Here is a 21694-nt window from a genome sequence, read left to right as displayed (position 1 = left end):
TCGGTAGCTTCATAATTTCATCCATCGAGGAGACTGGGTCCGTAACATACAAGAGCAGGTCATTGGCTTACAGAGACACCCTATGCTCCTTCCTCTCAAAAGCCCCACCCCCCAAAGACCTCATTGCAATAGATAATTGCGAGCACGAACAGGAGCAGTGACAATGGGAACCCCTGCCTTATATCCCTACCCAGTGGAAAAATCCCCAAACTCAGTGTATCGCTGCGTACACGTTCCTTAAAAGCTTTTATACAACAGCTGCACTCGGGCGATAAACCGCTGAGGTCCAATCAACTCAAAAAGATACTCCCACTCCACCCTGTTGAACGTTTTCTCAGCATCCATATATGATCACCTCTGGTTTGGGGGCTGGAGAAGGGGAAATGTTCAGAACCCACCGTATATTAGCCGATCGCTGCTGCTCCATTATTAAGCCTGTCTGCCTTTCTGGTCCTCTGCAATTACCTCTGGGACACAGTACGTCAATCACAGAGCCACCATTTAACCGATAGCTTGGCATCCACGTTCAAAAGAGAGATGGGCCTGATTGAGCCACATTCTATGGGGTCCTTATCCTTTTTCAAAGTGAGGGAGATGGAGGCCTGCCACAATATATCAGGCAACGAACCCCAGGCTACAGCTAACTAATCCGTCTCACTCCTCTGCTCTTTTTCCAGAGCCCTGAAATTTTTTTCCCCTTCAAGTATTTATCCAATTCCCTTTTGAAATTTACTGCTGAACCTGCTTCCAGCGCCCTATCAGGCAGCGTATTCCAGATCATAGCATCTCGCTGTATACATTAGTTTCTCCTCATCTCGCTTCTGGTTCTTTAGCCAATTACCCTTGAATGTTTTTAACTTTGTTTTCTATTTTCATTTCAGCGCTGGCTGTTTTTTTGGCGATGAAGTTAGATTACCATCCCAAACTTCCATTTGCAGTGAAGTCGATTTCTCCTCTGAAATGGACAAACTGGCAAAGAAAACTGAAAGCGTTCTTGAAACAATTGGCGAGAGTGAGTCCTGTCCTCAAGCCAGTGGAGGTGGAGATGTTGTTTCCAGTCGTGCCTTGGAGAAAAAATGTGCCGATGTTGAGACTGTGTTTGAAACCATCCCGTTAATGGAAGCATCCTCAGAGAAGTGGATGCGATCTGTTCCTGAACCGTGTGTCGCCCAATCTCAGTGCTTGTTAGACCAAGGGGGCCTTTTGCGAGATGGTGCTGAATTGGTCATTGCACGCTCGGATTCAAACACCATGACCTCTGACCTGGCTGAAACATCCAGTGTTTCTTCTGTAGGCACCTATCCTTTTGGAATTGAAGAGCATTATGTGTCTGACGAGCGCCCACTCTGGGCCTGGCTCAGTGGAGGAGGTTGTGACATAGAAGCTCACACCCAGCTGAACTGGTTCACTGCCCAGTCAGGTAGTCAGTCTCTTTTATGTTGTTCTTGTTGTCAGTAATGCTCCTGCGCACATGTAGCCAGTAATAATAGTGATTGTGCACTTGTGGGTATAATGCACCAATGGTAATTGCATCTCTCCCAGTGTCGCAGTATATCCTGAACATGTTTTATTCATTGAATGCAGTGTACAACAGGTCTCCGTCCCTGTTTCAGTCTCGTCCCTGTTTCAGTCTATCATCTGAAACTCTAATCTGTACTTTTGTTGCCTCCAGACTCGCATATTCCAATGCTCTAGTGGCCAGCCTCCCACCTTGCTCCCTCCATTAACTTGAACTCGTCCAAAATTCTGCTGTCCCACACCCTAAGTCGGTATGCAGGTACTGCATGTAATTAAAAAGGCAAATTAAATTTTAGTGTTTAATACAAAAGGACTGGAGTATAAAAGTAGAGAAATTTTGTTGAAATTGTATAGAGTGTTGGTGAGACCACATCTGGAGTATTATGTCCAGTTTTGGTCTCCTTATTTGAGGAAGGATGTTGTAGCAGTGGAGGCAGAGGAGGTTCACCAGATTGATTCCGGGGATGAAAGAGTCGGCGCGTGAGGAGAGATTAAATAGTTTGGGTTTATACTCGCTGGAGTTTGGAAGGATGAGAGGGGAACTGATTGAGGTATATAAAATACTAAAAGGGATTGATAAAGTAAATATAGACCAAATGTTCCCCCTTGTGGGGCATCTAGAACGAGAGGTTACAGATATTGGTTGAGAGGCGGTAGATTTAGAACTGAAATGAGGAGGAGTTACTTCTCGCAGAGAGTGGTGAATTTGTGAAACTCGCTGCCCCATGGTGCGGTGGAATCTGAGTCATTAAATGGTTTCAAGAAAGAAATAGATATACTTCTGGTTTTAAAAAAACAGTACGAAGTCTTACAACACCAGGTTAAAGTCCAACAGGTTTGTTTTGATGTCATTAGCTTTCGGAGAGCTGCTCCTTCCTCAGGTGAATGAAGAGGTATGTTCCAGAAACATATATATAGACAAATTCAAAGATGCCAGACAATGCTTGGAATGCGAGCATTAGCAGGTGATTAAATCTTTACAGATCCAGAGATGGGGTAACCCCAGGTTAAAGAGGTGTGAATTGTGTCAAGCCAGGACAGTTGGTAGGATTTCGCAGGCCAGATGGTGGGGGATGAATGTAATGCAACATGAATCCAGGTCCCGGTTGAGGCCGCACTCGTGTGCGGAACTTGGCTATAGGTTTCTGCTCGGCGATTCTGCGTTGTCGCGCGTCCTGAAGGCCACCTTGGAGAACGCTTACCCGGAGATCAGAGGCTGAATGCCCTTGACTGCTGAAGTGTTCCCCGACTGGAAGGGAACATTCCTGCCTGGTGATTGTCGCGCGATGTCTGTTCATTCGTTGTCGCAGCGTCTGCATGGTCTCGCCAATGTATCACGCTTCGGGACATCCTTTCCTGCAGCGTATGAGGTAGACAACGTTGGCCGAGTCGCATGAGTATGTACTCTTTAACCTGGGGTTACCCCATCTCTGGATCTGTAAAGATTTAATCACCTGCTAATGGTCGCATTCCAAGCATTGTCTGGCATCTTTGAATTTGTCGATATATATGTTTCTGGAACATACCTCTTCATTCACCTGAGGAAGGAGCAGCGCTCCGAAAGCTAGTGACATCGAAACATCGTACTGTGCTCACCCCAGTCCAACGCCGGCATCTCCACATCATAAAAAAAACAGGTTAAAGGATATGGGGAACAGGCAGGGAGGTGGGTTTGAGACCAGGAAGAGATCAGCCATGATCTGATTAAATTGCGGAGTAGGCTCGAAGGGCTGAATTGCCTAGTTCTGCTCCTAATTCCTAAGTTCCTAACCCACAGCAGGTTCAGTTCACCCAACACCCACCGTTCTCACTCTCCTACACTGGCTCCTGGCCCGACAGCATTCTGAAAAAATGGCTTCACACTGAGCTGAGAGTAAGACAGAGGGGATATTGATTGAAACTAGTGGAAGGCAAATCAATGTAACAGAGGCACAATCGCTGAAATAATTTAAGAATCAATTAGATACCATATTGGACTAGGGGATAAAGCCTAAAATTGAGAGTCAGGCTTTTCGAGAATGAAGTTCAGAAACACTCACAAGGGGTGATAGAAGTTTGGAATTCTCTTCCACAAATGGCATTTGGTGCTGGGATAAGAAGTAATTTTAAATCTGAGAATGATTTGTTAACTGAGGGCGTTTAAGAGATATGGAGCAAAAGCAAAAATGTCGAGTTAGGTCACAAATCAGCAATGATCCCATTAAGCAGAGGAAAAGACTGGAGGGGCCAAATGGCCAACAACTGTGTTCCTGTGGTGTAGCTTGTAGGTTTTTTGTTTGGATGAGCTAAAATGGACCAAAAGTTGTTTATATACTGATCTTCAAAGCACACTTCCAATCATTACTGCACTTTAATCCTAAATGTCTGGCAAAATAATGTATCCCACAAAATGAAATCTTGAAGTTCAGAAACACTGCTTTGACTACAATCTTTGTGTTTTAAAACATTTGAAAAACATTCTCAGTTTCTTTACCACTGGTATTGCATTTCACAGTCCCACACTCTTCAAACAGATTTCTTTTATCACCTCCAATCAGGTTCACAAAATAATGGCAAAATGTTGTGACCCTTTTTCCCCCACTCTTTAATATTACAAACAAAATAGACAGACGTGGTCCACCATATTTTGTTTCCATGATTTTGCAGGGCAGCTATTTTCTCTGCAATCATTCTCGATGCCCATTAGCTGTGCCCAGCAGACGGTTTGGCGGAAGCAGATAGTTCACCAGTTAACTGAACGGTCCAAACGGGAGCTGGAGGATTTTAAGCATTATGAGCAGGCAGTGGAGCAGGTAAGGTGCTTCTAACATCTCAAAGAAAGATTTGCCTTTACGCAGCACCTTTCAGCACCCCAAGCACTTTGCAGCCAATGAATTACTGGTTGAAGTGCAGTCCCTGTTGTAGTGTAGGAGATATTATAACCAATTTGCGCACTGCACTGTAAGTTCGCACAAAAAGCAATGTAATACTGTTCACATAGTCTGTTTTGATGGTATTGATTGAGATCTGATTATTGGCCAGGGCACAGCAAGAATTCCCCAGCTCTTCTTTGGAATAGTGCCAAGGGAGATCTTTACATCCACTTGAGAGGGTAGACACGGCCTCAGTTTAATATTTCACTCACAAGCTGGCTCTTCTGAGCGTGTAGCATTCCTTAAGCACTTCCAGCCTTGATTGTCTGCTTGAGTCTCTGGAGTGGGTCTTGAATCCACTCTTGACTCTGAGGTGAGAGTGTTACCCACAGGGTCTGAGCTGACACGAGAACAAATTGAGCATTTTAATTATTGGATCACGCTATTTCTCCCAGATTTGTGCTTTCATTCCTTGATTAATTTATAAAAGATGTTTCACCAGGAGGTGGAGCCTTAAAAGTTATTCTTGTAGTACGAAAGAGATTCTTCATATGGTGTAATAATTACACTAACACATTAAACATCTAAGGAGCTAAATATTTAAATCTGATTTACAGGTGACTTTCCATTATTGTGAGATGGGAGTCTTAATTTTGGACAATGGGGAAATGTTTCCTATTATTTATACATGGATAGACATCCTTCCAGTGATTTGTAACTGTTCTCTTCTCCACGTCACTCTTTTATTCCTAGTCCGTATGGATAAAGAAGGGAGCAATGCAGTGGTGGAGAGATGGAAAGCCCCACAAATGGATAGATGTCAGGGTAGCACTGGAACAGTTTACAGGGAATGACGGGAAGAGGGATGGGATCTTTTTCATTTACTACACATTCAATGATGAGAAGAAGGTGAGTACTGTCTGTCACTTCTGTCCTGTTACCTACTGGCTGGATGCTACAGGAAATGTGATCAAGATCTTTGCTCACTAAGTGGACCTGGCTGTTTCAGGGCAATTCATCTGTTCCATTGCATAAAACTATAGAATTTATACAGTGCAGAAGGAGACCAGTCGGCCCATCAAGTCGACACCAACCCTCTGAAAGAGCATCCTTCCTAGGCCCACTCCCCCACCCTATCCACGTAACTCCATACACCCACCTGAAGTGCACATGTTTGGACACTAAGGGGAAATTTAGCATGGCCAATCCACCTAATGTACTCATCTTTGGATTTTGGGAGGAAACCAGAGCACCCGGAGGAAACCCACGCAGACACTGGGAAAAAGTGCAAACTCCACACACACACACACACACACTGACCCAAGGCGGGAATTGAACCCGGGTCCCTGGTGCTGTGAGGCAGCGGTGCTGCCACATATTTCAGTGTTTTGGAATGGAGCTAGAGATATTGGAGAACATAGAACATACAGTGCAGAAGGAGGCCATTCGGCCCATCAAGTCTGCACCGACCCACTTCAGCCCTCAAATCCACCCTAGCCCTGTAACCCAATAACCCCGCCTAACCTTTTTGATCACTAAGGGCAATTTATCATGGCCAATTCACCTAACCTGCACGTCTTTGGACTGTGGGAGGAAACTAGAGCACCCGGAGGGAACCCACGCAGACACGGGGAGAACGTGCAGACGCCACACAGACGGTGACCCAGCGGAGAGCCGAACCTGGGACCCTGAAGCTGTGAAGCCACAGTGCTATCCACTTGTGCTACCATGCTGCCCCAGCTAATTGTTGTATTTAAATAAGCTAAAATGCCTCAAAATATTAAAGTAAAATACAATTGGTTATTTAAATTATTTTTACTGAATGTGGATTCTATCCTTGTAACAATTTAAGAATTGTGTCAAATAGTGCTTCTGAGTAATTATTCTTGTCAATACATGTTCAAGGATAAATGTTGTTTTCCCAATGAAGAGATAAGAAAATTCCTTTGATGCACCTGTGATTATTCACACTCTTCCCAGTGTTCTGACAAAACATGCAGCTTTCTTACTTTCTTCTTTTAGTTAGAATGAGGCTGTGCAGCGCTTTGCTGAGATTAAGAACAAGATTTTTTTTAAGTGGGTGAGTGCGGTGGAGGGCATTTTTTTTTTAAGCAAAATCCTGTATTGGAATTTTTAAAAATTATTTCACGGGCTGTGGACATAGCTGACTCGGCCAGTATTTTGTTGCCCTTCCCCAATTGCTCCGAATGAAACTGCTGCCGATTTTCAGTGCATGTGTATAGGTGCACGGCATAGTGTAGGTGGTCGGTTAACTCAGTTGGCTGGACGGCTGGTTCGTGATGCCAACAATTCCCGGCTGAGGCTAAGGTTATCCGTGAAGTCCTCACCTTCTCAACCTTGTCCCTTGCCTGAGGTGTGGTGACCCTCAGGTTAAATCACCACCAGCCAGAAAGAGCATAATCCAACTTAGATTTGTGCTGTAAATAAAGATCCGTTTTGGTGGGAATGTTTGTATATTATTTTGTTTTTATAACGTGCTTCTACCTTGAAAGATTCACATGTCAAAAGAGGTTGGGCCATTCAGGGTGATGTCAGGATTCACTTATTTGCACAAAGGATAGTGGAGTAGCACAGTGATTAGCGCTGTTGCTTCACAGTGCTAGGGTCCTGGGTTCGATTCCCGGCTTGGGTCACGGTCGGTGCAGAATCTGCACCTTCTCCCCATGTCTGCGTGGGTTTCCTCCGGGTGCTCCGATTTCCTTCCACAAGTTCCGAAAGATGTGCTTGTTAGGTGAATTGGACATTCTGAATTGGCCCTCTGTGTACCCGAACAGGCGCTAGAGTGTGGTGACTATTGGAGGTTTTCACAGTAACCTCATTGCAGTGTTAATGTAAGCCTACTTGTGTCACTAATAAAGTGTAAATCTGGACCTCTCATAGCCTCAAAAAGCTGCTACGGTTGGCGTCAGCTAAAAATTTTAAAACTGAAGTTCATAGCTTCTTGTTGGGTGCAGAGAATGAAGGGTTTGGAACCAAGGATGCTAGATGGAATTAAGATACAGATCATTCATGATTTAATTGAATGGCAGAACAGGCTTGAGGGGTTGAATCACCATCTCTTATGTTCAAGAAAGTGGCAAATTAAAGGAAATAATGGGAGGGTGATTTGGAGTGCGGTTGTGCTTTCCGCCCCTTCCCCTTTCAAAAAAAACGACAGAGTTGTCAATCTCAACCATTTCACTTATTATTATAATAATAATCTTTACTAGTGTCACAAGTATGCTTACATTAACACTGCAATGAAGTTACTGTGAAAATACCCTAGTCGCCATACTCCAGCGCCTGTTCAGGTGCACTAAGGCAGGCATTATCAAACTCGGGTCGTGGAGCCGTCCGTCGCGGCGCTCCCGATCGCGCAAATCCACACGCAACAGCCGCAGCAGCCGGCTTTTAATAATGCCAGCTGCGAGTGGCCTTCAAAATGTCCAGGAACAGATTTTAAAAATTTGGCCGCACTGTGCATGCGTGCCCGATCATCGGTGCACATGCGCAAAACTATGCGTATGCGCACCGATGATCGGGCACGCATGCGCAGCGCGGCCGCATTTGTTTTTATATGGTCACAGCCTTTTTTTTTCATGTTCGGGGGGCAAAAGGGACAATTGGGGCCAAAGGGACCCAAAACATTTCCTCCATTTTTGTCAGCAACAAACAAGGTAAGAGAAAATGGTGGGTCGCGCAGGTCGGCTGGCGTGCTTCGCGAAGGTTGGCGGGGTTGGGTCCCGAAGGTTGGCTGGTTGGTAAAAATGGGTCCCCGGAAAAAAAGTTTGAAAAACACTGCACTAAGGGACAATTCTGAACGTCCAATTCACCTAACAAGCACGTCTTTCGGGAGGAAACCAGAGCACCCAGAGGAAACCCATGTAGACACAGGAGAACGTACAGACTCCGCACAGACAGTGACCGAAGCTGGGATTCGAACCTGGGTCGCTGGACCTGTGAAGCAACAGTGCTAACCACTGTGCTACCGTGCCACCTGTTTACAAATGGTCAACTCACACCTTCATATCTTGCAGCACCTGGCTCACCATGAATGGGAGAGCTTTCCCTCAGGTGGCCTGGGAGACTTGTGAGTTTAACCCTCGAAGTTACAAAACCTGTGAGTGGATAGGCTGACCAGCTTGCAGTTATGTGTTCTCCCAGCAGTAATAACAGTGATAGAGTTCCCTATCGCTGGCTCATTTTCTATTACACCGACCTAGCCCAAGATATTGTACTACAATTATTTAACAAATGTATGTTCACAATCAATGGGAGTACGTTAAATATAAATATAAAAGAAGCAACCCTTTATGGACTCTACTGGTTTTCCTGGAATAATCACTCTTCGTGTGTCCTTAAACATAGATATTGTTTTCTTTTTTATAAAAAAAATTTTTTATTCTCCTCCATTTTCACATTTTCTCCCACATTTACATCCATCAACGATAAACAATAATCAGCAAGATATGTCAGTCCCCATAATAACAACAACGATCCCATCTACCCACCAACCCCCAAACCTCAACCCGCATGTTTACATAAACAAATGACAAAAATAAATCAGGGATTACCCGCAGTCACCCTTAATCTTACACAGCTCCCACCCCCCCACCCCAGGTCTCCAGCTCCTCCCGTCCACTGCCTCTTGTAAAACTCCTCCCCCTACCCTCGGTTCCTTCCCCCCCCCCCAACTTTCCACCCCGGCTAGACCACTCTGACCCTGTTCTGCCAGGCTCCGATGGCCGCAGCCCCTCCCCCCACCTCACTCCCGTTCACTGGCCGGCACACACCGGCCAGCCTGGAAGCCCCCGCCCGGGTCCCTTTCCCACTTGCCTGGCCCCAGGAAAGCCCAAAGATCCCCTTTTAGCACACAAACCCCGCCTATCCACCTACACCCCAAAGAACTCTCATTTCGAGTGAAAGTCCCGTCCCTTCCCTCGTCCAAATATATACCACCTTGGCTCCTTTAATCTCTACACCCGCGCGCAGTGATACAAAAAAGAAGAAAATACAGTCATGAGGTTACATCGGCACATGGCCATTCCTCAGTTTGTCAGTTCTGCCACAGTCCTTCTGCTTTCGCAAACTCTTCTGCTGCTTCCGCCGTTCCAAAATAAAAGTCCCTGAGCTTGTAAGTCACCCTCAGCTTCGCTGGATATACAATGCCGCACCGCACCTTGCTAATGTACAGTGCCCTCTTCACCCGGTTGAAGGCAGCCCGCCTCCTTGCCAGCTCCACTGTAAAGTCCTGGTATACACGTATATAAGCTCCAGGCCACTGCACCACCCGCTTCAGCTTGGCCCAGCTCAGGACCTTCTCCTTCACCCTGTACCTACGGAAGCACAGTCACTGCCCTTGGCGGCTCTCTCGCCTTTGGTACAGGCCTCCACGATCGATGAGCCCGATCCAGTTCATATCGGGAGGGGTCCTCCCCCTCCCCCAGTTGTTTTGCCAGCATCGCGGCAAAATACTCAGTCGGCTTTGGTCCTTCAACTCCTTCGGGCAGCCCCACAATCCTCAAGTTCTGTCGCCTGGATCTATTTTCCAGGTCTTCCATTTTTCCTCGCAGATCCTTGTTAGTATCCATCACCTTCCGCATCTCTTTCCCCATCGAGGCAAGTTGATCACCGTGCTGCAATAACGTCTCCTCCACTTCCTTCAGCGCCTCCCCTTGCTCTCGCACCTCCGCCACTGCGCTCGCCACCTCCGTCCTCACCGGGGAAACCGCCTCCTCCACCAGCACACTCAAAGCCTCCCTCATCTCCTTCCTCACCGTCTCCATGCATTTCGCAATCTGCACCAACTGCTTTTCAAATTCCGCAGCCATCACCTTGGTTATTTCGTCAGCCGTAAGCAGTGCGGCCTTACCTGGTGCTCCAGCCTCCATTTTTCCTGGTGACCCCGGCGGTGACCTTTCCACTCCCCGATGGACCTCCAGCTGGGTTTTTTTCGGCCGTTTTTCTGCTCACCCTCGACATTTTTCTTTGGGGGTTTTTTCCCTCCTGTGTCTTCTCAGTGCCTCCTCCGTGCCTTCTCCCTTCTTCTGCCACCTCCGCGGACCCTGGGACCGGGCTTAAAGCCCCGAAATTGCCATTCCCGAGCGGGGGCTCTCCATTGTGCAGCCGCCTCCCGCCCGCCGTCACCGGAAGTCAGATATCGTTTTCTAACATTTTAATGATAGCCTATCAGTTGTCTGACTTATTTGTTCTTTAAAATGTTACAGTACCTCCACGTGTTTTCAAATGAAGTTACAATTTTGGTTCCGATTGCAAATGAAACAAAACACTCGTTTGCTATTTATACTCCTGAGAGGACGAAACAGAGATGTCCAATCAGGTTGGCAACAACGACAGAGCAAGAAATGTATGACTGGGTAAGTGATTAAATGAAGAATGATTAAGTCTGCCAACCATTTCCTTCAGCCATAGTCACTGCCTGTGTTAACATTCTTCATGACAGTGGGATCCTGCCTCCATAGATTCCTGGTGTTTGAATCCAGCAACTGAAGAATAAATTGTTCTTAAAATATGAAAGACATCTATATGTGTGAACGTATAAGGAATTCATGAGAAACCTATTTACCTGGGGAGTGGTTAGAATATGGATCTTGCTACCCCAAGGAACAGTTGAGGCAAATAGCAAAGATGCATTGAAGGGGAAGTCAGATAAGTCCATGAGGGAGAAAGGATTAGAATAATAAAATGATGGGATGCAATGAGAAGACCCATGTGGAATATAAATGTTGGCACAGACCACTTGGACCAAGTGGCCTGTTTCTGTGTTCTAAATATTTTTTGTAACGCCTTTTGATAACTGTGATCAGAGTTGTCTCTCACAACAGTGTAGCTGGGATCAGTCAGCTCTGTATCTTATATTTTGACTTTCAGGGACATGTAGCCCAACAAGTCCTCAAAGCTAACTTGCACGATCTGAAATGTTAACAGTATCTAAATTCTAATTCTGGTAGGTTACATGCTGATCTTATGGGTATTTTGTAAATGGAAAGACGCAATGCAGGATTAAAATAAGAATTTATAGACTCTCGTGTTCATTCTGAGGAAATAAAGAGGCTGTTTATCTGGTGCCACTCACAACCTCAGGATGCTCAAGACGCTTCACAGCCAATGAAATAATTCTGAAGTGCAATCACTGTTCCAATGAATACACGGCAACCATTGCACACAGCGAGCTCCCACAAACCACAATGAGATAAGTATGACCAGTTAATGTGGTTTTATCTGATGTTACTTGAAGTATAAATATTGGACAAGTCGCCTTGGAGACTTCCCCTGCTCTTCTTTGAATAGTGCCATGGGATTCATTACATCCAGCTGAGGGGGCAGTCGTGGTTTGGTTCAACGTCCCATCTCGAAGTCAGCAGGTCCAACATTGCAGCCTCACTCCCTCCGTTCCGGCACTAGGAGTGTCAGCCTAGATTTTGGGCAGCTCAGCACTGGCTAATGATGCCCACATCTGTCCGCATCCTAGCACAGTTCACAGGATAGTGATCAGGAGCAAAATCCCTGGTTTATCTCTTTTCTCTTTGACCAGCGGATGTTGAATTGTAAGATCACATTGCCCCATGAAGGAGAATCGCAGCCAACTCAACATGAATCAGGGATTGAAGCTGGGAAATTCCTGTTCATCATCAACCACATCTCTCCTGAGCCACTGCAAGAGTCTGTAATGTGATTTTTAGATGTGAGCCAAGGAACTTGTCTGTGGTACGATCCTTATTTGCTTTTATTTTTGCGATTTCTCTGCAGAGCAGAACCATATGGTACAAATAAGAAATGAGTCACTGTGCAACGGTCATGTTTGATACAGCTAGCAGACAAAAGCAGCTTTGAGGCTCAGCACATAAATTGCTTTGCCGCAGACTTGTCGGGCATGACCTTGAATCACTCTGCTTCACTGAGCTAAGGAACGTCTCGGAGGAACTGCTTCCCTGTAGAATGGGGCATGTCAGCCTCAGAATGAGCCATTACTAAGGAAAACCTGTATTTGGAAGAAATAATTTGATTCGATTTACCCCTTCTGCCAGTTAATTTTTTTGCTCTTCCTCTCCGGATGACACTGACTCATGCTTTATTGCTCCAAGGACACTGACTGGCTGTTTACCCAAAGTGCCATGAGATTTAAATAAATTGTTGGTACTCTGTTCAACTATGGAAAGGATTGGGCCTGAATCACAGGGAATCCCTGATATCCATACACATGCAACCCCCTTCCCTTGGTTCTCTAGATTGAATTGTTATTTGTTCCTTCTTTAACTCTAACCTCAGCACATTTTGGTGGATTGTCTGTTGCTGTCTTTTTGACATCAGACAATCCAATGCAATTTAGGGTCCAATCTTGGGAACCTCCTGCACCAAATACATGGTACAAATGTCAGACGAATCATTGAGGGAGCAGAAAATTATTGGAATTCCACATTTTGTTTTTCTATTCAACCCAAAAATGTTTCAGGGATATAAAGTGAACCTGCCCTATTCAAACCCTTCAAACCATTATTTTCAAATTGGTAGCCACTAATAAAGTCATATCAGCATCTCACACAAAAAATTAATGCCTCTCCTTGTTCTATTATCTTGTTCACAAAGCAATGAGATACAGAAACAAATCTTGTACTCAAATTTGCTTCATAAACTCTCCACATCTCTCTTCTCCTTTAAGTTGCTCCTTAAAACCTACCTCTTTGGCGCTTTTGGTCACCTGTCCTAATATTTCCATATGCAGCTCAAGAGTCAAATTTTGTTTGATAACACTCCTGTCGAATACTGTTGAAGACACCATGCAGGTTGTTCTTGATGATGATCAAGTAGAAAATGGAATGCTTTTCGTAGCCATCTGCAGCAGGCAAAGTTTCAACCAAACAAAGTAAAAAGGCATATCATTCTTGTACGATATTTATATCAGTTGTATTTTGTAATGCAGATTAATATGTTGTGTTACAGCTTGCTGTCCTGAGTTTAGCATGCTGTGACAGCAGGGAACTCCATGGTCCCCCGTCTAACCAAGCCCTTTGGTCTGTCACATGTAAAGGAGATATCTTCGTCAATGAACCAACCCCAAATCTGGAAGCAGCGCAGCATCCTACACCCAGTGACCAATTGTAAGTCCTTGTCTTTTTCAGGATGCTCAGATCTGATCTGAGCATGATCTGCGTGCTTCAATAATGTATTCAGTCTGCGTTCTGAAATACGATGTGGATAAAGGGGATCACAAAGCTGTTGGGTTGGTTTTTAAAAAAAACTGGTTCTCCAATGTCCTTCGAGGAAGAAAACTTGTTGTCCTTAGCTGGCCCTGCCTAGATGTGACTTGAGTCCCACACCAACATGGATTCACTGCCCTCTGAAGTGGCCCAGTCACAAGCAGCAGTTAACATTCTCAGGGCAACTAGGGGCATGTAGTAATACCTGCCTCGCCAGCAATGCCCACATCTCGAGAATTTGGTTGGGAGGTGCACAATGGACTTTAACAGTTCAGCCACTCATTAGGTTTCTGTGTGCAGTACAGATACCTGTATAATGTTTTTAATTCCAAATGTTGCAGTTTGAAATGGGAGAAACCGTGGTGTATTTTTAAAATATATATTTTTATTAAGGCATTTAATGTTCTATCTAACACACCCAAAACCAAAAATAGAACAAACAGGAAATCTCATAACAAATGCCCCACCCTCCCTGCCGTTCACTTTCACCCACCCTGCCTTCCCCATTTTTGACCCGATATCTGCCCCCTCTGCTGACAACTTAACTGTCCTTGAAGAAGTCGATAAATGGTTTCCATTTCCTGGGAAAACCACCCCCCCTCCTCCCCCGACCCTCTCAAGGAGAACTAGATTTTTTTCCAGCCAAAGGAATTCTGTCCGATCGCTCATCACGTGATCTCGAGTCCCTCCACACCAACAAAATTCATCTCCGGGCTACCAGGGAGGCAAAGGCCAAAACGTCGGCCTCTATCGCCCCTGGACTCCCGGGTCTTCTGACACTCCGAATATCGCCACTTCTGGCCACCTTCACCCTCAGCACCTCAGACATTACGTCCGCGAACCCCTGCCAGAACCCCTTCGGCTTCGGATATGGCCAAAACATGTGAACGTGGTTCGCAGGCCTCCCCGCGTACGCCAACACCTGTCCTCTACCCCCTCAGAGAGCCTGCTCATTCTGGCCACCGTCATATGTGCCCAATGGACTACTTTGAATTGAATAAGGCAGGTAGAGGGGCGGCATGACAGCACAGTGGTTAGAACATTACAGCGCAGTACAGGCCCTTCGGCCCTCGATGTTGCGCCGACCTGTGAAACCACTCTAAAGCCCATCTACACTATTCCCTTATCGTCCATATGTCTATCCAATGACCATTTGAATGCCCTTAGTGTTGGCGAGTCCACTACTGTTGCAGGCAGGGCATTCCACGCCCTTACTACTCTCTGAGTAAAGAACCTACCTCTGACATCTGTCCTATATCTATCTCCCCTCGATTTAAAGCTATGTCCCCTCGCGCTAGACATCACCATCCGAGGAAAATGTTTCTCACTGTCCACCCTATCCAATCCTCTGATCATCTTGTATGCCTCAATTAAGTCACCTCATAACCTTCTTCTCTCTAACGAAAACAGCCTCAAGTCCCTCAGCCTTTCCTCATAAGATCTTCCCTCCATACCAGGCAACATTCTGGTAAATCTCCTCTGCACCCTTTCCAATGCTTCCACATCCTTCCTATAATGCGGGGACCAGAATTGCACGCAATACTCCAAATGCGGCCGCACCAGAGTTTTGTACAGCTGCAACATGACCTCATGGCTCCGAAACTCAATCCCTCTACCAATAAAAGCTAACACACCATACGTCTTCTTAACAACCCTCTCAACCTGGGTGGCAACTTTCAGGGATCTATGTACATGGACACCGAGATCTCTCTGCTCATCCACACTACCAATAATCTTACCATTAGCCTAGTACTCTGACTTCCTGTTATTCCTTCCAAAATGAATCACCTCACCTTCACAGCTCCAGGGTCCCAGTTCGATTCCCGGCTTGGGTCAGTGTCTGTGGAGTTTACACGTTCTCCCCGTGTCTGCGTGGGTTTCCTCCGGGTACTCCGGTTTCCTCCCAAAGATGTGCAGGCTAGGTGGATTGGCCATGGTAAATGGCCCTTGGTTTGGTGGGGTTGCTGGGTTACGGCCAAAGGGTGGAGGTGTGGGCTTAAGTAGGGTGTGCTTTCCAAGAGTCATATCATATCATAGAATTTACAGTGCAGAAGGAGGCCATTTGGCCCATCGAGTCTGCACCGGCTCTTGGAAAGAGCACCCCACCCAAGGTCAACACCTCCACCCTATCCCCATAACCCAGTAACCCCACCCAACACTAAGGGCAATTTTGGACACTAAGGGCAATTTATCATGGCCAATCCACCTAACCTGCACATCTTTGGACTGTGGGAGGAAACCGGAGCACCCGGAGGAAACCCATGCACACACGGGGAGGATGTGCAGACTCCGCACAGACAGTGACCCAAGCCGGAATCGAACCTGGGACCCTGGAGCTGTGAAGCAATTGTGCTATCCACAATGCTACCATGCTGCCCTTATGTTCTAAGACATACTGCAGCACCTGCCTGAGCCCAAGTCCCGAGACCACACCAGGCAAGTACCAGTGCTGCCAGAGAGGGAGGGTGGGGGATGACCTGGGGTCAGGAGGGAGGGTGATCTTGGCACGGGGTGGGAGCTCCCAGGTCCCTGAGGGGAGGCGCCCCCAGTCCGAAGAGGCCTTCAGATTGATGGGCCGAAAGACCTCCTTCTGCACTGTAAATTCCATGATTCTATAAAGCCTAGCACACACAGGATGTATTCGTTCTCCTCAAAGCCTCCTCCCACAATTCAGCCTCCATTTTCCTCTCCAGCTCATCCTCCCACTTCCGTTTAACTTCTATCGGGGCTCACTCCCAGTCCATTAACTCCTTATAAATCTCCGACACCCTACCCTCGCCAACTCCTGTTTTCGACACCACCTTGTCCTGCAGTCCTGGGGGAGGCACCTGCTTCCTAACACCCCGCACCTGTAAGTACCGGAACCCATTCCCGCTAGGCAGCTCATATTCCTCTTCCAATTCCCCTAAACTCTAAAAACTGCCCGCCACAAACAGGTCTCCAAACCGTTCGATCCCTGCCTGCCGCCACCCCCGAAACCCTGCGTCCAAACCCCCCCCGCCCCCCAAATCAGGCTCATGGAGTACTTGGCCGGCGAGAACGGCAGAGGTACCGTCAACAGTGCTCCTAAGCTTGTGTCCTTACAAGAGGTTGCCTCCATCCGCTCCCATGTCGATCCCTCCCCCACTACCCACCTCCTAACCGTGGCCATATTCGCTGCCCAGTAATAGTTCATTATATTTGGCAAAGCCAGCCCGACCCCTGCATCCCCATTCCAAGAGCACCTTCTTTACCCGTGGTGTTTTCCCCGCCCACTCAATTCACAAAATCAGAGGATTAATTTTCCTGAAAAAGGCCTTTGGAAGGAAGATGAAAAGGTTCTGGAAAACAAATAAGAACTTCGGGAGTACTGTCATCTTCACGACCTGCCTTGCCTCACCAGCGCCAATGGGAGCACGTCCCATCTCTTAAAATCCCCCTTCATCTGCTCCACCAACCGTGCCAAATTCAATTTATGTAGCTGCTCCCATCCCCGCGCCACCTGGATGCCCAGTTACCTAAAGTTCATACCCACCACTTTAAACGGCAGCTTGCCCAACCCCTCTCCTGCCCCCTTGACTGGTTCGGAAAGACCTCCCTCTACCCCATGTTTAACTTGTATCCGGAAAACCGCTCAAATTCCTCGAAGATGTTCATGATCCCCCCCCCAATATCTCCCAGTGGATATAAAGCAGTAGATCGTCTCCGTATAGCGAGACCAATAATTTATTTTTTTAATTTTGGAGTACCCAATTATTGTTTTTCCAATTAAGGGGCAATTTAGCTTGGGCAATCCACCTACCCCGCACATCTTTGGGTTGTGGAGGTGAGACCCACACAGACACAGGGAGTGTGTGCAATGGTTACGGACAGTGACCCAGGACCGGGATTCGAACCCGGGTCCTCAGCGCCGGGCAGCAGTGCTAACCACTGTGCCGCGTGCCGCCAAGCTCCACCAATAATCGTTTAACATTAGCCGACAGATGCCTCGCCTTTACAAACCCCGTCTGATCCTCTCCTAGCACCCCTCCGCATACAATCCTCAATCCACGAGGCTAAGATCTTTGCCAACAGTTTGGCATCCACATTCAGCAGCGATATCGGGCGGTAGGACCCACACTGCTCCAGGCCTTGCCCTTCTTCAAAATTAAGGATGACGAAGCCTTCGATAATGTAGGGGGAAGCTCCTCCTTCTCCCTCGTCACATTGTATGCCGTTACAGCAGGGGTCCAGGTCCCCTTCAGCTCCTTCGCCACCGCCAAAACCATCCCCGACCGCGGACTCGACCCGTCCAATCTCCTCTCGATGACTGTTGTAAAGTACCCCCTCCCCCAATAATCAACCGGTGCGGGTCCAGGTCCAGGATCTTCCTCAGCACCCACCTCATGAATTCAACATCATCACAATTCGGGGCATAAACGGTCACCAAGACCACAGCATCTCCTTCAATTTCCCACTCATCACAAACCTTCCCTTGGGCCAGCACCCGGCCCGTGATACGCGGCACCCCAGGCCTACCCTCGGATGGCCACAGGCACCAACTTCCTTCTTACTACATGACAGCCCCACCCCTGTCAGCAGTCCCTCCCCTCCCCTAAATAGAACAACAATCCCATCCCCCTCTAACACTCTAACCACCTGCTCACCCCCCACTACACTCCCGTTAACTAACCATGGTGTACTTTTATGATATTTTTTTCTAACTGTTGGTCTCAGCGTGAAAACCAGAGAGAATTCTGCCAGTGCCGTCGCCGAGATACATCACCGTATATTCAGCCTCTCGTGCATTTCGCACCGCACTCCTGGCGACTTGCCTCTGATTCGTTCATCGCGGTAAAACATGATCTCTGCAATCAATGGAATGCTTCTTTTAAACGCCTCCCTAGCACTTGTCTGGTCGGGGAGATGGCTGCCAGGAAAACAGCACCACATTCCACGGAGGTAGTCCTCACCAACCTTCTGTATGGTGTAGAGCAGAGGCGAGACATCCTGTACCCGCGTATCGGCCAGAAACACACCAAGTGAGGTCATCAACCCCGCCTGGGAGGCTGTGGATGCGATAGTGAGTGCCAGCTCTCTCCATAAGAGAAAGGGACTGCAGTGCCGAAAGATGAAGAATTATCTTCTTCGTGCAGCCAGGGTAAGTCTGCCTCATCGCGTCTCCCATTGCACCCCTTAACACACCCATCACACCTCCCTGCTGATCTCACTCCCAGGGTCCCAACCCTTGTCATACCACCCTCTCAGCCCTCCCCATTAACACCCCAGTACCTCCCATGCTCCTCACAACCTTCCTCCTACACCCCTCTCACGCATGCCACACTTCATTAACATCGGACCAGGCACGACTCCTGCCTACACACACCATCTGCCTCATTGCACAACAGTGGGGTGCATTCAAGAAGGAAATAGGGAGAGTACAGGGCCAACATGTTCCAATCAAGAAAAACGCGGTACCAACAATTCCAGTGAACCCTGGATATCGAAGGTATGCAGCATTAAGGAATAAGGAGAAGAAGGGGGGCTTATGGCAGATATCTCAGGTTCAAAACAGCAGAAGCCCTAGAGGTTTATAGAATGCGCAAGAGGGAACTTAAAAAGGAAATCAGGAGAGCAAAAAGGGGACATGGAAGGATGATGGCAGGTAAAATAAAGCAAAACCCTAAGTTGTTTTACAAGTACATTAAGGGTAAAAGGATAAGGAGGGAGAGAGTAGAGCTCGCTCCGGACCACCAATTTGGTAATTTGTGTGTGGAGCTGGAGTACATAGATAGGGTTCAAAATGAATACTTTGTGTCCACTAGTGAAAGGGCCGGTTTGGGTATAGAAATCTGGGTGAAGGGCTGTGATAAAATTAAAGAAATTAACATAGACAGAGAAGAGGTTCTGAGTGGTCTGTCATGCTTAAAAGTAGACAAATCTCCAGGGCCAGATGAAATGTATCCCAGGCTGTTGAGTGAAGCAAGGGAGGAAATAGCAGGGGCACTGGCAATAATTTTCAATTCCTCTCTTGTCACAGGTGAGGTTCCGGAAGACTGGAGGATAGCTAATGTGGTACCGGTATTCAAGAAAGCAGGAAGGGATAAACCAGGAAACTACAGGCCAGTCAGTCTGACCTCAGTGGTGGGAAAACTATTGGAAGCAATTCTGAGAAAGCAAATTAATCTGCATTTGGAGAGGGAGGTACTAATCAAGAACGGTTAGCATGGTTTTGTTAAAGGGAGATCATGTCTGACCAAATTGATTGAATTTTTCAAAGAGGTGACCAGGTGTGTAGATGAGGGCAATACATTTTTTGTAGTCTACTTGGACTTTAGCAAGGCTTTTGATAAGGCCGCACATGGGAAACTGATAGCAAAGGTAAGAGCCCATGGGATCCAAGGAATTTTGACAAATTGGATCTAAAGTTGGCTGAGTGACGGGAAGGATGATGGTCAAGGGATGTTTTTCTGACTGGAAACCTGTATCTAGTGGGGTCCCACAGGGATCTGTGTTGGGGGCCTTGCTGTTCATGATTTATATAAATGAGATGAATGGATGAAGGTTGATCAGTAAGTATGCGGATGATATGAAAATTGGTGGGGTGGATGGCCTTAGATTGCAAGAGGATATAGACAGGCTGGTCAGATGGGCTGATCAATGGCACATGGCATTCAATCGGATATGTGGGAGGTGATGTGCTCGTCAGGACCAACAAGGCAAGGGAATACATGATAAATAGCAGGACCTTGGGAAGATGCGAGGACCAGAGGGACCTTGATGTGTATGTACACTGATCCCTTAAGTTAGCAGGGCAGGTAGATAGAGTGGTTAAGAAGGCATATGGTATACTTGCCTTTAGTAGCCAAGGCATGGAGTTTAAGAGCAGGGAGGTTATGCTGGAACTGTATAAAACATTGGTTAGGTCACAGCTAGAGTATTGTGTGCAGTTCTGGAATCCACATTATAGGAGGGGTGTGATAGCACTGGAAAGGTGCAGAGAGGAGATTTACCAGGATGTTTCCTGGACTGAAATGTTTTAGCTATGAAGAGAGATTGGATACACTGGGGCTGTTTTCCTTGGAGCAGAGGAAACTGAGGGGGGACATGATTGAGGTATAAAATTGTGAGGGGAATAGATAGAACAAAGAAAAGTACAGCACAGGAACAGGCCCTTCGGATTTACGGTAAGGGGCAGGAGATTGAGAGGGGATGTGAGAAAAACCTTTTCACACAGAGGGTGGTGGGTGTCTGGAACTTGCTGCTTGAAAGGGTGGTGGAGGCAGAGACCCTCAGAACATTTAATAAGTATTTTGGTGTGCACTTGCGATACCAAAATATACAAGGCTATGGGTAAATGCTGGAAAATGGGATTGGAATACTTAGGTGGTTGTTTTTTGACTGGCGCAAATGCAATGGGTCGAAAGGCCTTTTCTGTCCTGGATACCTCTATGACAACTGGCGTGAGCAGGCAAAAGCCTGCCAGAGTCGTGCCTGAACTCAAGACCCTAATCCCCTTTGAGGAAAGAGCCCATGAGCTGGCTGGCGAGGAGCAGGACCACATGTGTGCAGAGGGCGAGTAGGGGGCAAGAGACAAAAGTGAGAATGCTCAACACATCCAGCCATGGCTCATGCCTCATGTAAGTGAACTTTCTTCTGTCAGTCTGCCCCAGTCATGCATTAACGCCATCTCACTTCCCTTGCAGATCAATCAGTGGGCCAGCCCGGACCATTCTTGTGCCCTCTGGAGACCACAGAACCAAGCAGCTCCGAGGGAGACATCTTGGAGACATGCATCAAAGCGGCATCACAGCTGTCATCTGCACCCTCGACCAATGCAGATACTTACCACGGCGGGACTAAGTAGGCAGGGCTTTTGGGTCACTCACTAGTGAGCACCTCACAGCTGATGATCCACAGCAAGTGGAGGTAGGGACTTCCCAGGGATCCGGCAGATAACGCGCCCCTGGGATCATTCATCCCAGAGCTGTTGGAACTACAAAGGCAGAGTTGTGAATATCAGGAAAGGATGTCAGCATCCCTCCTCAGACTGCAAGGCTGACTGGAGCAGTCCAATTGTCTTCTGTCCGAGGAGATGGTACCGTCACTCTGAGGCAACGAGGCCAACACTGCGAGGGTGGTGTCCAC

General features: G+C 47.2%; 1 protein-coding gene and 2 long non-coding RNA genes across 3 annotated transcripts in view; 1 reads left to right on the top strand and 2 right to left on the bottom strand.

The window, feature by feature from the left end:
- The window catches only part of LOC140394349 (uncharacterized), a 30812-nt gene extending 20210 nt beyond the window's left edge, over positions 1 to 10602 (bottom strand). The window contains exon 1 of the long non-coding RNA XR_011935853.1: positions 10243 to 10602. This is a non-coding gene — a long non-coding RNA (uncharacterized lncRNA). The remainder of the gene's footprint in view (positions 1 to 10242) is intronic.
- Positions 1 to 21694, bottom strand: part of LOC140394348 (uncharacterized) — a 155770-nt gene that overhangs the window by 44926 nt on the left and 89150 nt on the right. The window lies entirely within an intron of this gene.
- Positions 1 to 21694, top strand: part of tecpr1a (tectonin beta-propeller repeat containing 1a) — a 106598-nt gene that overhangs the window by 26214 nt on the left and 58690 nt on the right. Inside the window, exons 11-15 of the mRNA XM_072481548.1 lie at positions 882 to 1420; positions 4165 to 4310; positions 5124 to 5279; positions 10598 to 10747; positions 13332 to 13489. Coding sequence (XP_072337649.1) covers positions 882 to 1420; positions 4165 to 4310; positions 5124 to 5279; positions 10598 to 10747; positions 13332 to 13489 — 1149 coding nt within the window. The remainder of the gene's footprint in view (positions 1 to 881; positions 1421 to 4164; positions 4311 to 5123; positions 5280 to 10597; positions 10748 to 13331; positions 13490 to 21694) is intronic.

The sequence above is a fragment of the Scyliorhinus torazame genome, chromosome 17 (genome assembly GCF_047496885.1).
Source record: "Scyliorhinus torazame isolate Kashiwa2021f chromosome 17, sScyTor2.1, whole genome shotgun sequence".
Taxonomy (NCBI): Eukaryota; Metazoa; Chordata; class Chondrichthyes; order Carcharhiniformes; family Scyliorhinidae; genus Scyliorhinus; species Scyliorhinus torazame.
The sequence above is the reverse complement of the archived record's forward strand: the minus strand, read 5'-3'. Positions and strand labels throughout refer to the sequence as shown.